This window comes from Callionymus lyra, chromosome 6 (genome assembly GCF_982586985.1).
Source record: "Callionymus lyra chromosome 6, fCalLyr1.hap1.1, whole genome shotgun sequence".
Taxonomy (NCBI): domain Eukaryota; kingdom Metazoa; phylum Chordata; class Actinopteri; order Syngnathiformes; family Callionymidae; genus Callionymus; species Callionymus lyra.
In genome coordinates this window covers 17415312-17430082 of record NC_141823.1, presented here as the reverse complement: position 1 = coordinate 17430082, position 14771 = coordinate 17415312, and the positions used below count along the sequence as shown (strand labels likewise).

Here is a 14771-nt window from a genome sequence, read left to right as displayed (position 1 = left end):
TATTAATTTCAAAATTGTCACCAATTGTTTTACCATTCAATCCCAGATCTGCTTTTTTTCAAACATTTAGCCATTAAAATATAGCTTCAAAAATTGGAGTCTCAGAGCAGAATAATTTACTTTATATTTTCAAGTCCTGTCTTATTTGGGTTTGTATTTAATAATTGATTTAATATATATATAATATATATAATATATATATATATAATATATATATATATATATATATATATATATATGTATTATATTTAAATACAGCCTTCACACTTTCATTTTAATGGCTAAAGTCTGAGTTTATCAGAAACCATAGCCATAAAAATGTGGTACGTGCGGAAAGCCGTGTGTCTTTGCTGCTCACTGAGAAAAGCTGTAAACATCTTTTAGATGCCAAGTCAGCTCCACTGTGCAAACATTGCTGGGCATATTACCCCGCTGGTTTCCACACAAGCCAACACTGTGTAAATCCATAAAGAGCAGAAACCTCGGCGTGAAACTGTCCTGAAAAAAAAAAACCAGAAGTTCCTCTTAAGGAGGTCTGTTGCGTCGTCACATCTAGGAAATGGCCCGAAGACAGCAGACAGGAGTCACAAATCTCCATTTCAGTGGCGACGCACAGCAGAAAAAACAATGGGAAGTGCTGACGAGTGACGGGCTCATCTCCAAGACGCCTCACAGCAATAAATTCAAGTGTTACCATAGATATAACTACTGTATAGCCGGCGAAAAAAAAGAACGAAAGCCACGAGGTTGACAAAATATGCCCACGTACGTTTATAGCCCGACACCGCAGTCAGGGAGGTCATTTGGTGAAGTCAGATAACGTCGCAACTGCAATTCATAGCCATTTTTGGAAGAAAAAAAAACAATAAAAACGAGAATGCTTAAAATTTCTTTGGTCAGTGCATGTGTTAAAAATAACCTCACGAGCAGAAAGAGAGCTAGATTACGACCAAAATTGGTGTCAATTAAACAAGGCTGGTCCTGGTTTAAGTGCGAGGGAGGGAAGTGAAGACTGAAAAGAGGGAAAGAAGAACTTTTTTTTTCATGATATAAAAGAGATCCAGACACAGCTCAAGAGATAAATAACTAAGATAACAGAGCATTTTGTTGCCTCAAAATGTGGTCTTTATGTATTTATGTATTCACCCCAAAAAGTAAACTGCCTTGCTCGACAACTTTTCTTTGGTCTGGCATGAGCGGGATCTACAATGTGGACCGAAGAGTTTTCCGTTTTTTTCAAATGAAAACATAAACACAAGTGTGTTTTCAAGCACAGACGAGTGGACTCTTTGGAAAGCGCTACAAAAACCAGCAGCTGGCAAAGTCAGAGATTAGCGACAATAGCTTTGGCGAGTCTTACGACGTTGTTTCCGTGCAGCAAACGCCTGGATTGTTGGAGGCTATTGACTCTGAATAATCCGTCCCCCCCCCCCAACCCACCTAAATCCTCTGACTTCAAACATTGTGCAGAGACTTTCAATAGGCCCTGGCATCCTCCCAACTTTCTCTCCATCAGCCGCACCATTCCTCTTCTACTATGCATTCTTTTACGTCCTCCGTCCTTCCCTGGATCGTCTGTCCAACCACGGGTCACAAAGCCCGACGCGGATTCTGTGGGAATCTCAGCGAGGCCCTGCATTGGCTGGCACTCACCACATACTCCCCTGAGAAGTGCCAATAAAAACCCGGGAGACCCGGTGACAAAGACTTTTGAGGAGTGGACTGTGGTCTTCAGATAACCTGGACTACACCGAATTAAACTTAAAACTAGGGAATCAGAACTAAGTTTGTGAAGGTGTCCTCCTAGGTGGTATGAAAAGCTTTTTAATTCCTTTTTTCCTTAAACTTATAGAAACTGCCCAGTTAAGACCGACTGGGACTCAGATGGAAGAAAGAAAGTATTGCTGCAGAGACGTTAAATAGTGATGTGCTGATGAAGCTTTATGAAGCAGTGTCATTATTTTCAGAGCCCACTAGATCAGACCAGACAAAAGTGTGACTCCTCCTTCTAAAACTGAGGGGCGCCACCTAGTGATCACTAAAAGATAGGACACCGTTTCATGACGCTTCATCAGTCCATCACCAACACTACTTCAGATGTATTCATTTCAGACTTGCATAAAAACATTATTAAAAACTATTACGATGATGAAAAGTAAGTATCTGGTCTCAATTTCTTGTGCCGTTTATTATTAACTAAAACAGATGCTGAAATTCTTGCTTTATTTGCCGCAGAACAGATTTGAATCATTTTTCTCCAGATGATGAATAACGCAACTTTAATTTAAAACATTGAAATGACTTCAAAAAAAACACGTTACCAAGATTAATCAGCTAAATGTACGCACATGTTTTACCGTATTAGGAAGAGACTCGGGGGCATTTGCAGATGAATCCAGAAGCTTCTGATTAATAAGCAACAATTAAAAAAAACGTTAATGGCTTTTCTTTCCTATGAAAAAGGTTAGTCATTATCATTTCATTTTATACGTTTGTTTTAATGAGATATTTAACTGGAACACCTTCACACCCTGATTGCTGTCGAGTAATTTACCTCAATCTTTTACATAAATAGCATCACACAAAAGTGTAAAAACTGTCCTGCTTGTTAAAAATAAAAGGTCAGACTTGTGTCAATCAAACTGCCATTCTCAATCCATATAAAAAAAATTAAAAAAAAACTTTAATGTCCGGTTTCCATGAACATTACGGACCAAGGAGGTTCGACTTTGAAATTTAAATGTTTTAATCCACCTTTAATATAGTATAACTGAATATATAGACAATCATGAGACTGTCTTGTGACAGAATTACTGGATCGAAGTACGTTCAGTACAAAGATGATTTAAAATGGAAGACATATTTCGACAAACGGATCAGCTATTTGACACAAAATTGTAATTGTTATTGACAACTTATGCTCCTTCACAAGACTAATCCTAGTGGGTTTAATCAAGATGAAAGTGGGGAAGTAACCGCAGCACAACATCAGCTGTCTCATCAGCAACAATGAAAACAGCTTCATTTCACCCCCTGTGAGAGCTGCTTTGGAACAGAGCGTTGTTACTCATTTGAGGAGCGCTTGTCGTCTCCTCACAGTGGAGCTGTGGGCGGCGGCTTCTGTCTTTATTGAGAGTACAGAGAATGGCCTGTTAATCGTTGAAGAGACGGTACACAAAAACACAATTAGCATTTTATTTTTTAGGGGGGAAAATGCAGCGACAGATCTCTGTCTGTCAAACTGTCAAACACTGAATTTTTGATCCCATTCAGCGACAACAATCGCTCGCCTCACAGCGGCTGTGCTCGACAATTGGAAGCAACACGAACACAACAGTAACTCGCCACTGAGTGTATTTTGGACGTGTCCTGTTGGACTCGCTTTTTCCTTCTGGGAGCAGAAATGAAAATGACACACTGACTGGAAGAGAAACCACAAGCCGCCGGTGGACGCAGCAGCATCCTGCCACGGACATTCTAACGTTTCAATTAAAAGAGACGCTCTCTGCTTCCTCACATGGTCACGGTGTCCCGGGTCGACCCCGTGGGTCTTTTAATTGAACACTTTTGGGAAGATATTTAAAGCAGATGTCGAATTACCACAGAATATTTGTTTTTATTTATTATACTCTACTTCCTGTCTCGTCTCCTGGTTCTCTTAAGATTCTGGCTCAACACCCGATTTTCTCGTGACATTATGCTTTATAAAAATGTATCAGTTCATCAAGTTTGTTGCTTAGAAAAAAGAAAAAAAAATCTCATTCTTTGTCTCTCTAACTTCATGTGGATTTCTTTTTCCCCTGGTGTCTGCCCGTTTTTTTTTTTCGTGTTTTTTTACTTCAAAAAATAAAATAAAAAAGTAAAGTCACAGCTCTGTAAACTGATATTTCTCTCTACCCATCTGTCAGAAGAATAATCAAAATGGAAATAAGAAATTAAACTTAAATTACATTTTCTAGGAAAATGTATCGTCACTTTATGATAAATCACAACTACAGTGATTGTTAAGTCAAATAGAGTTATCATGCTATTCATATTTCAAGTGCTACAAAAGGTAATGATTATCGTTACATATTCTCGTTAGATTTATATTATATTTATAACTTACAAATAAAAAACGTTACCCGTGTCCTGATGTCAATGGTTATGACTACTTTCACATTATCTTGTAAAATTTTTAAAGATAAATAATAATCACTTTATTTTTTTTAATAATCTTTGACGTGGATGAAGAAAAATCATATCTTATCGCCCTTTACAATCAATTAAATATACAAGTTTTTTCAACAAAAATAATAAGGAAAATCATATAAACACATAAAAAACATGGATAAAAACAAAAAAAAATTTATTTCGGTTGGACAGATATAGAAGGTCTATATTGGATCTTTAGCAGAATAAAAGATTAATCACTGAAATGGCTCAATCAAATCAATCATCTTTGGACTAAGAAACATCTCTGAAAATGGGGATAAAAGAAGTCTCTGCTATCGACCCAATGGTTACTTGCAGCCAAGCCAGCAGGAATATTAAACTCAGGGTCTGTATGGTATCAAGTATTTTTAAATTCCATTTTAAAATATATTTCTGAATCCATGTTTGTATAAAATCACACCGGAAAAAAACGCTTGACGTGACCCTTGACCCTGCATACAAAGCCTCTGGAAACCAGCAATTACTAATGAATGCATGGCATGCGTTTCATTTCAAATTCAGGTGAAGTCGCTCGAAATTTCCCGCCACTCTGCTGCGCCGCTAATGAAGCTCATTCATTTATTTCAAAGTGTGACATATGAGTTTCCAGCAGAATAACTGCACGCCAAAAGGGTCTGGATCCTTCTCGCGGATTGTGGGGATTCTTATTTTGTGTTGCTGCAAAGAGCAAGTGGAACGCTTGAACCCATGAGCATTCTTTGATCTAGTGATTTCTCTTTTGCTGAGATTTAAGTGCAGAGCTCTGACATATCGCCGGCAGACCGAGCGCAGCTCACATCTTTCCACTTTATTTCTCTCCTGCCCACTGGGACACTGAGATTGCACAGGTTGGTTGCCATGGATGAAAGTCAAACCTGTGTGGGATGAAAAAAGACGGCTTTACTTCCCAAACCCCCCTCAGCAGGCGGCATTTTTGTGAATTGTGTGGACGCCGAGCAGGATCCTCACAACCAGAGGATGAAAACATGCAGTCCGAGGAGACTTAGTGAGAGGGGAGGGGGAGTAATGTGCTGAAAAGCTCAAAGACTTCAAACTTTTCCTCTTTTTTTTTTTGCCTCTCGCTACGTTTGCTCAGATATCTTTTGCGCTGTGTAATGAGAAGAAGAAGAAGAAGAAGTCGGGTTCATTTGAGTGCAGCTAATGAGGAGTGGAGACCGAAATATAACATGTCACCATAACTTCTTGTGTGACCCTGTTTTTTCCTCACATACATCTACAGATCTGACAGCGAGGAACTATTTAAGAAACAACCAATATTTCCTAAACAAGCACATTCTTACACATTGAAAGCATTTTGACCCAGAATATTTCTGCAGAAAACAAGCTGCAAGCAAGTCAGTAATCATGCATCTTGTTTCCATTCAAAAATACATTAATCCGAGTTTGCTCTATTAGTTGAACTTTTTTGTCAGAAGAAGAGATTTGCCTCTAGCTGTGTTTCTCAATTTCATAAAGATCATTTAAGAATGTATTTTTTTTTTAATTGTTTTGCTTTTTATAAAACCGAAACTTTCAAAGTTGGTCATATTATCGCAATAAAATCTTAGGGTCGCACAAAAGCAAACACATTTAGTTAAACCCAATTGTCAGGGTCAAGGTGACCCAATAGCCTGAAAACAAACGTGTTTGTGGTATCCCTTGTGTTGTCTGTGGGTCGAGGTAAACAACATCACCACTGCATATGTATTTATGGAAGCCAGGGAGACAACAGAAGGGTTAAATGAATCTAAAGGATCAAAAGTCAAAATATTATGATAAAAGTGCAAAGCCGTTTTTGGTTGGTTACATTTTAGTAAATCTATAATTAACAAAAGTGTCTAAAAATGAAAAAGAAATATATATTAAGGGAAAATGTTTAAAATGTATAAGTTAAATTGGGTTTCCAGAAAATCTAAGAGTAACATGATTACGGAACATTATGACGAAACATGAAATCAAGGTTACTTGTAACTACTCTTTTTTGACATTGGGTTTGACTAGCGTTGGTCAGTCTGCTTCATCTGATATCATTTTATGCATTCAAACTCATGGCCAGGGGTCCAAACCCTGGCCAGCCAAGTCATTTTTACGTGGCCCATCAGACTCAATAAATGTTCATTGACTAATATAGATGCGTATTGATTAGTATAAGCCAAGGACTGGAGATCAATATCTACAATGATACAGAGACTTGCAGAAAAACTGAGGTTGAAGGAAATTCAATTGATCAATATATGGGTAATAAAATCAATAAAAAGATTTCGCCTCTTTGTCTGGATGCACATCAATCTTAAGCATTTTTTGCTTTGGTGCAGGAAAAACATATTTTAAAGACAACTATGAATTTCGCTGTTATCTTTATAATCTTGTAGCAGAACCACATGATAAAGCTTCCAGTCTCCAGGTTTTTATCTGATGATTTTTTATTATGACATGTTTTACTGCCTTGTTTTTGTGCTTTACTGAACAAGTGCACAGGGTGTGTTGAATGTTCTCCTTTAAGAGCATTAATAAGAAGGTAATTGGTCTTTTTTTCCATCCAGAAGCATGCAATTAGCATGATTAGCTAGAAGTCTATACTTGCTGAAGTATTTATGCATCATTTTAAGCTGGAGACACAGAGTTAAAGGCGCTGCTAACACATTACATTGAAAGCGTCTGTTTGACCTCATAAGCTCATCTCCCTCTTCATGTTATGAACCATAAACCAGTTGAATAAATATACTAAACCTTCACTCCAAGTAAGAAATGATTAACTACAGTATACTGCCATACAACCAACTAGAAAACATGAACAATGCGTAGTAAACAGTTTATTTTACAAGTTTGTTTTTCTTCTCCAGTGTCTCGTCCATCAACATTCCTCGTCCTCCTCAGCTGCGTCAAATAAAAATGCTCAATTGAAGCTTCGCAGAGGATAAATGACCACATAAGCCACCGACCTTGTAAATGATCCTTCTTCTGTCTCCACTTGTCGTGCATTAGTCGCCATCGTAATTCGATTACTGTGGGTGTGCCGATCGTTTGCCGTCTATATTATGCGTTTCTGGAACGACCATCAAGGACACGTTCCATTATGTTTGCGTTCCTGAACTTACTCAGAGATTTTCTTTTATCTCATTTGCCTCGACAATAATTTGATAATGTGGAACCATCACTAAACAAACAATAACAGAAGGTTTCTAAAGATAGTTCACTTACATTAATGCATCATTAAAGAGCACTTGGAACATTTAAAAGTGGATTAAACAGCTTTTTTGTCTACAAATTAGAAGAGAACTTCTTCTTTGCGACCATCTGCTTCACAAAAGACTCTTGTTTTGAGACTTTTAAATCACTTTGTTCCATCTTGTTTACAACACAGCAACTCAAATAATAACATTTCATGTTCTTCATGGTCATTTACAACATGTTTTGTTTTTCTTGATGAAACCTTCGAAAAGTTTTCAAAGTTATCAGCGCCATTATGGACTAAAAAGACCCATTTTTAAATGTATTTTAATTATGAATGGTATCAGTTTGTAGATTCTCCAAAATAATTAATGTGTATTACTGTTAAGGACAGTCTTCAGAATTTTACTTTTAATTGCTTGATTTGTTTTGAATTATTTATATCTCAACCGAGACTGTTCAAGTCAAGGTTGTTTGTTTGTCAGACAAGAGAGAACTCTCTGTCCTGGGTTTATTAGATTTTCCTTCATCATGCGATTTAAACTTCACCACCTTGTTTATTTCTCCATGGCCGTTCTTAATTAGTTGATATCTTATCTTACTGACTGATACGGACTAAATCAGTTTTCATCACAGAGCTATCAATAATATTCTTGATATCCCCAAGGGTCACAAGTACATATGCATTAGTACAACTTTTATAAAAAAGAGTTTCCAGCCAACTTCCTGTTGTTCGCTCGAAATTGGGTTCAGCGTTAATTAGTTAAAAGGAAAAAAAAAAAGTTTTTGCATAGAAAAGCAGACAAAATATGTTTGTTTTTTCTCCAAGCGATGACACATTAAGTCTATGGATAAAGGTAAAAATACAGCATGATTTTACGAAAAATAAGTACTTTATATGAAAACACCATCCCTGACCAAGTTAATGGTCAAAGTTATGTAGTGAGCAACAATGTTAAAATAATAGCTTGAGAGTTATTCAACACAAGTCTTGACTGTTCAAAATTTCTACAGGAAACATTCAAAGAATAAATTAATAACGTCAAAATTTAACATATTGTTGCTTCAAGACCATTAATATGGTTTCAATTTATACGTTGATTTTCTATCTTTTATCTCTTTTGTTTGGACAGGTACTCTGGTCATGCTTGAGTTTTGTTCCAGTGAAGTGGAAAATAGTGAGGATTTTAATAAAATAATAAACATAAATTAAAAACTTTAATTTCTAACATAATTCAAAAAGGATTAGCAAGTTAAACTTGAAAAAAATATATATATAGTCTTTCTCAGCATGAATCTCAGCCTTTAAAAAAATTACAAAATTTCTGCCCATCATTATACAACACCTTGTAACTCTCCTAAATTAATTTAAACGTTTGCACCAACAGTTGTAATTCAACCATGATGATGAAGCAGGGGTTTATTCACTAATGAAAGCTGATGTTGATATGGATCGGTTTGGTTTGGCAGGTTGTCTCCATTCCATGAATGAAACCATTCGACCAAGTAATACAGTGAAGGAAACTGTCAGCACCTTCAACGCCCCGATCTATTTTTTACGAAAACAATTATACTGCCAGTCGGTGTGACTTTACAACCTCTTGGTTATGCACAGGAGCCGACCTATCTTTAGGTCCAGATTAAAGTCCTAATGGAATAGTTAGGTCTGTAGCGACAAAGTAACAATATGATTCCATACCATATATTTAGCTCACGATACAATTCGATACTATATATGCAGCTCACCACACAATATATTTCAATAATCATTTTCAGAAAAGATTTTTGGGGACACATCACAAAATTTCAATTAAATTCACACTCTTGGTCGATTTGATAGAACTGAGAGTCAAAATATACCCAAGCACCATCTTTAAAAGCTCCCGGTGTAGTCTGTATCCTCTCGTCCACAGTCGGGATATATGCGAAAGACTGAACAACTGCTGCCATCTAGCGGCCGAAGGTTTAACGGGGACACAGAAATGAACAAACGCTATGAAAATGTGTGTGTTGTCAACAATGAAAGTGCTGTTGAATATGACGATATCAATGCACTTATATATCCTGATATTTTCTCAAGCCCTTCTTTTCGTTTTATGAGCTTTTTGTTAGCATTTCTCTGAAAAAAAAACCTTGACTTACAAACAGCAGAGGATAGGCGAGCTTCTCTTTGACACCAACACAGTGAACTGACTTAATGACACAGCTGAGATTATAACATTGAAGTCGTAAAGACTGTATTTTTGCTCGCCTCTTTCAAACCATGTCAGGGATGAATGAGACAAACATCTCGCTGCCTGTCAGCATTTTGGCTGAAAAGGGCTTGAATGGAGTGAAGAATGAAACGACCAAGGTCAAGTCATTTTCAAAGAGGAGCCTGACAGGTATATTCTAGTAATCTGTTGGGCGAGAGAGCAGAATATTGACCGCACACCGGCTCCACCGCCTCGCGGGGTCTGCTTCGGCAACAGCTGACCCAGGAGTCCAGCAGTCGGTGTTTAGAGAAGGATCTTAAAAAAAAAAAGGACAAACACTGATGTGTTTCCATTTAAGAGGAGCGTCACCGCACACACTCGTGCACTGTTTGCACAACGCCAACGCACTCCCCAGTGTTTACGCAGGAAATGCACACAAACATCAACACATAGACAAAAAAAAAAATCGGCGGCATATACAATCTAATCACAGCCATGTTCCCTAAATACACACAGCTGTCAGGTCCTACCTTGAAAAGACGCCACGTGGCGAGAGATGTGAAATTTTAGGCTGGAGCTGGAAGTCTGGAGAAGGTTCTGGATGTCCCGTTTAGCAGCCAACTGGTACTTCTCCTCCATCTTTTTGGTGCAGCAGGTCTGGTTCTTGGTCGTGCACACCACCAGGTCCAAACCTTAGACATTGAAAAAGCAAATTAAACATTAATTGGTTTAATTCTGCGTCTTAGTTTCATTATCCACATGCTAGCATGAAAATATATTGATTCATTAAGCTTTCATTTCATGACTCAATGGCACTTTCAGCTTTATATTCTTTGACTTTGATTTTTTTTTTTATATATATAATGAGACTATTGCTTCAGGAAGCTTCATCAGTACAGATCACAACCTTTAGGACCGGATTACCTGCCATGTATTTCCACATAGAAGCCGTAATAGTTTTGTTTCGGACTGATATACTTCACACGCCCTCCAAATAAGTGAGGATGGGTTTGAAAAAAAAGATTATCTGATTGAATCAATGATCCTAAATCTTCGTGATGGGATTTGGTACTGCTCGGTGAGGCATTTTTATAATCATTAGTACAGAAAAATAAGTTATATATTTTCTGTTGTATCATTTACTGTCTGAATGGTGTTTCATTTTTTTCTAACTCTTGACACGCTATGACACCTATTTCCGTCAAGTTCGCTCCAAAGGTGGGTAAAATAAGCAAACATTGAGTAACAAGGTTCACATTGGATCATCTTGTAGAGAAAACACCCCAAGGTTTTTTCTGATACTACAAGATGGTAACGTCCATCTTGTAGCCTCGACGAGATGAATTAAACAAGTCATGTCTATAGTTTACGCTCGTTTGTGGCCGACGTTGAAAGACTAACAGCAATATAAACAGGAGGTACTACCAAAATACAGGCAAATATCGCGACCTCTTACAGAGAGCATACAGTCTACTGTCTACACTGAGAGCGAGTACTTTTGGAGTACTTAAGGTTTATGGTGCCATTAGTCTTTCAACGTCTGCCACAAGCAAGCGTAACACATATACTTGTTTAACTCGGTGAGGCATTTTTATAATCATTACTACAGAAAAATAAGTTATATATTTTCTGTTATATCATTTACTGTCTGAATGGTGTTTCATTTTTTTCCAACTCTTGACACGCTAAGACACCTATTTCCGTCAAGTTCGCTCCAAAGGTGGGTAAAATAACCAAACATTGAGTAACAAGGATTACATCGGATCATCTTGTAGAGAAAATGATCCAGGGTTTCTGCTGATTCAGCGTTCTGTTGAGGAAGTAGTTCAAATTTTTATTTTTGCCATTTTATTTTTCACAATTTTTATCTGAAGAGCATTCTGTGTAAAAAAAAAAAAGCCAACATTACAGGGTTAGTTCACCCAAACCTCAATCTTTTGCTACTCACCCTCATGTCAACTAAGAACTATTCCTTTTTAGAGTTGTGAACAAAAATGTCCTTTTTTTTTAAAGACATCCATATACATGGTAACGAGATCCTAGATGGTACAAGATGGTAACGTCCATCTTGTAGCCTCGACAAGAATAATTAAACAAGTCATGTCTATATTTTACGATATATTTACGTACCAGAGGTACTACCAAAATACAGGCAAATATCGCGACCTCTTACAGAGAGCATACAGTCTACTGTCTACACTGAAAGCGAGTACTTTTGGAGTACTTAAGGTTTATGCTGCCATTAGTCTTTCAACGTCTGCCACAAGCAAGCGTAACACATATACTTGTTTAATTTTTTAACAGCACAATTCCTCCCTGAGACTTCAATGCAAGATAAACATTACATATGAGCAGTATGGAGGTATATGGATGTTTTTAAGCGTCTTTTTGGAGGAAGTTCGTCCCTGGGCCCTCAGTTGTTTCATTAAAATGAACATACATTTTTGTCTTTAACTCTAAAAAGGAACAGATCACTCTGAAAATAATCCCAACCCTTAGAAGACATGAGGGTGAGTAGAAAAAAGGGGAACTATCACTTAAACCGGTCAGAAGCACAAACAAACGTTAGGGACCCCTGGTCTGAACTCAAGTGATCTGGCTCTTTCCTTAGCAGAGAATCAGTGGCTCTACTCTGAGTCTCCGGCCAGTTACCAGAATTCCATGCCTACCTCCAAGTCAAGCACCAGCCGCACTTTTTTTTTGGGAAACCTTTGTCATTCTTTTGGTCATGACACACAACTCGTGGTCGCACAAGAGGTCATGACTCAGCTTTTTTTTCCAACCTTCATATCCTCAAAACTCCAAAAATAAATTTCCACGAAAAACCATAGGTCAGGAACTGTGAGAAGACATCTTCAGAAGGTCAATCGTGTGCAAACAATAACTATTTTGGGTGCACAGGGATTAGAGGTCTTCATTCCAGGCTCCCACAGTGCTCTCTACAAAGACTTAAAGGAATGGAACTCATCTGTAGTTCATCGTACAAACAAGACAAACTGAAAACAGACATTTGATTATCATGCATGTGTGGTTAGTTTGCAACTTGTTTTCACAAGTCTGGACCCTATTAAGCATGTTCCCATGCATTAGCACACACCTTCTAAGATACAGGCGACTATTGTGTCACGAGGCCTGAAAAATGTAAACATTATCGTAGACTCAAAGTCACTCTTTGGGGAAAAACCCGGTTGACCTTTTAAGCCGACTTGTTGAGCTGAACAAACTGACCGGAGCAGCAGCTTAGCATCAACGTGGGATAGTATCGGAAAAAACCTGTTGACAAACGCTAAAGAATCCAACACAATTCAAGTGACCACCTGGAAGCGCTGACTAATCGTGTTACAACTTTTGATAAGAAAGTCAGCAGCCTCGGCTTCCTAATCAGCTGTGGGCCACATGAGTCCAGGGTCACCAGGTCAATGGTGTTTATGGAAGGAAAAATTGTCGGCTGCAAAATGTTCCACGATGCGATATCATCAGCTGTAATAGTTTAAGAACAACACTCATAAATTCAACAAAAAAATTAAACAGGGAAAGATGATGACAACATTTCAGACGGTTCTGCCGGAGTTTGTTTCTTGTTTGTGTTTTCTACTTGTCAGAGAGGTTGCTGGTACATTCGTGTTTAATCAACCTCATCAGCACCACGGGACTCCTGCAAGAGTTCAGCAGTACCAGCTGATAGACAGCTGCTGCGGTTCGCTCGGGATTACTCAGCACTTCATGCCAAAGGAGACGCTCGGAAGCTTCGTGGAAGATGCTTAAAAACGTGTGAAACAATATCGAGATTCAAATATAACTTTTGTTCTGATACAAGCTCCTGAATAAAGTGGCTTTAGTTTGGATTGCATGTGTTCTACTATAACTTAGACCACTTCAGACAAACCAAATAAACTGATCTTATCCCTTGTGTTATCTCAGGGTCAAGGTGACCCGGAGCCCCGAAAAGCAAATGTAATTTTTTTATCCCTTGTGTTGCGTCTGGGTCAAGGTGAATGACCCATAAGCAAAACAAGGGATAAAACAATTCCATTTGTTTTCAGGCCTACAGGTATCCTTGACCCCGAGATAGGATAGGGAAGGGTTAAGAAAGTTGTTGTTATTCTTACACAATGAACAAATTGTGTCATGCTTTAGTTGATATTTTATTGCGAGTGACACTTTAAATGGATCGGGGCAAAGTGCAGACCACATCAGGCCACTATTAAGAAACAGGCCACGATGGAACATTGTACAGCTTTCTATTGTAACTTGATTTAGTTGTTATTGATATTTAAACCGTCCTGCATTACACTAAATCTAATTAAAACATTTCATTTTTATAATGTTCCCCTTATTTTTTACTCAGTTCCTTTGATTTCCAAATTGAATTTTTCATTACATAATGCATTACATTGAATTATAGGTAATTTCCCCAAAGAAAGTTTCCCAAGAGTTCAATGAAGTCATATCTATCCGTCCATCCATCCATTTAGTAGCTTTTGTTCATAGAAATGTAATAACCATCGTGGAGGTTCAGACCTACAACAGCAAAAATTGAATTACTAAGCGAACACTCAAGTGATGCAGGATGCTTTCTGGGACTCTTTTCTTATATAAAAAAAAAGATTGTTTTGCTATTTTTTTGTTTACTACCACCTGTTGCTTAGTTGGGCCTTAAATAATATAAGGAACTCATCTGGGAGAAGTGTTGTCGTTCTGAATACCGGTCACCAACACAAAAACACAAAAAGAGACCAATGTTTATTCAGTTTCTGACCCGGGTCAAAGCAGTTGACTTTGCGTTCTATCCTGCAGGGCAAGTGATACGGCGGTAAGATTCGAACGTCTATAAATATCTCGCTAAATATGTACCGATGCTTTTCACTGTGAGAGGGATTCGTCTGGGATGTTGGCATGTTGACGACTGACCCATTTTACCGTTGAGGGAAAACTAACACCTTGAGTCTCCTGATTTTACCTGACAGGCGAGCTGGGATTATGAGCGAAAGGGGATTTGCATGTGCTTTGATTTCAAGTACACATTCCAAAACAGAGTACGCAGGTGTATTTGAACACTTTAAAGTGCCTACAGATATGAAAAAATGTGGTTTTTCTTAGAGGAAGAGACAGCCGCTCCTTGTGGAACATGTTTTTTTTTTTTTTTAAAGATAAGAAAGTGGAGTTACTGAAAAGAAAAAGTGCAAATATTTGGTCATGTTTTACGAGTAG

At 37.9% G+C, this 14771-nt stretch overlaps 1 protein-coding gene across 1 annotated transcript in view; it reads right to left on the bottom strand.

Moving 5' to 3' along the window:
• gpc5a (glypican 5a) overlaps positions 1-14771 on the bottom strand; it is a 135983-nt gene that overhangs the window by 119370 nt on the left and 1842 nt on the right. Inside the window, exon 2 of the mRNA XM_087794002.1 lies at positions 10091-10252. Within this exon, the coding sequence (XP_087650128.1) occupies positions 10091-10252 (162 nt within the window). The remainder of the gene's footprint in view (positions 1-10090; positions 10253-14771) is intronic.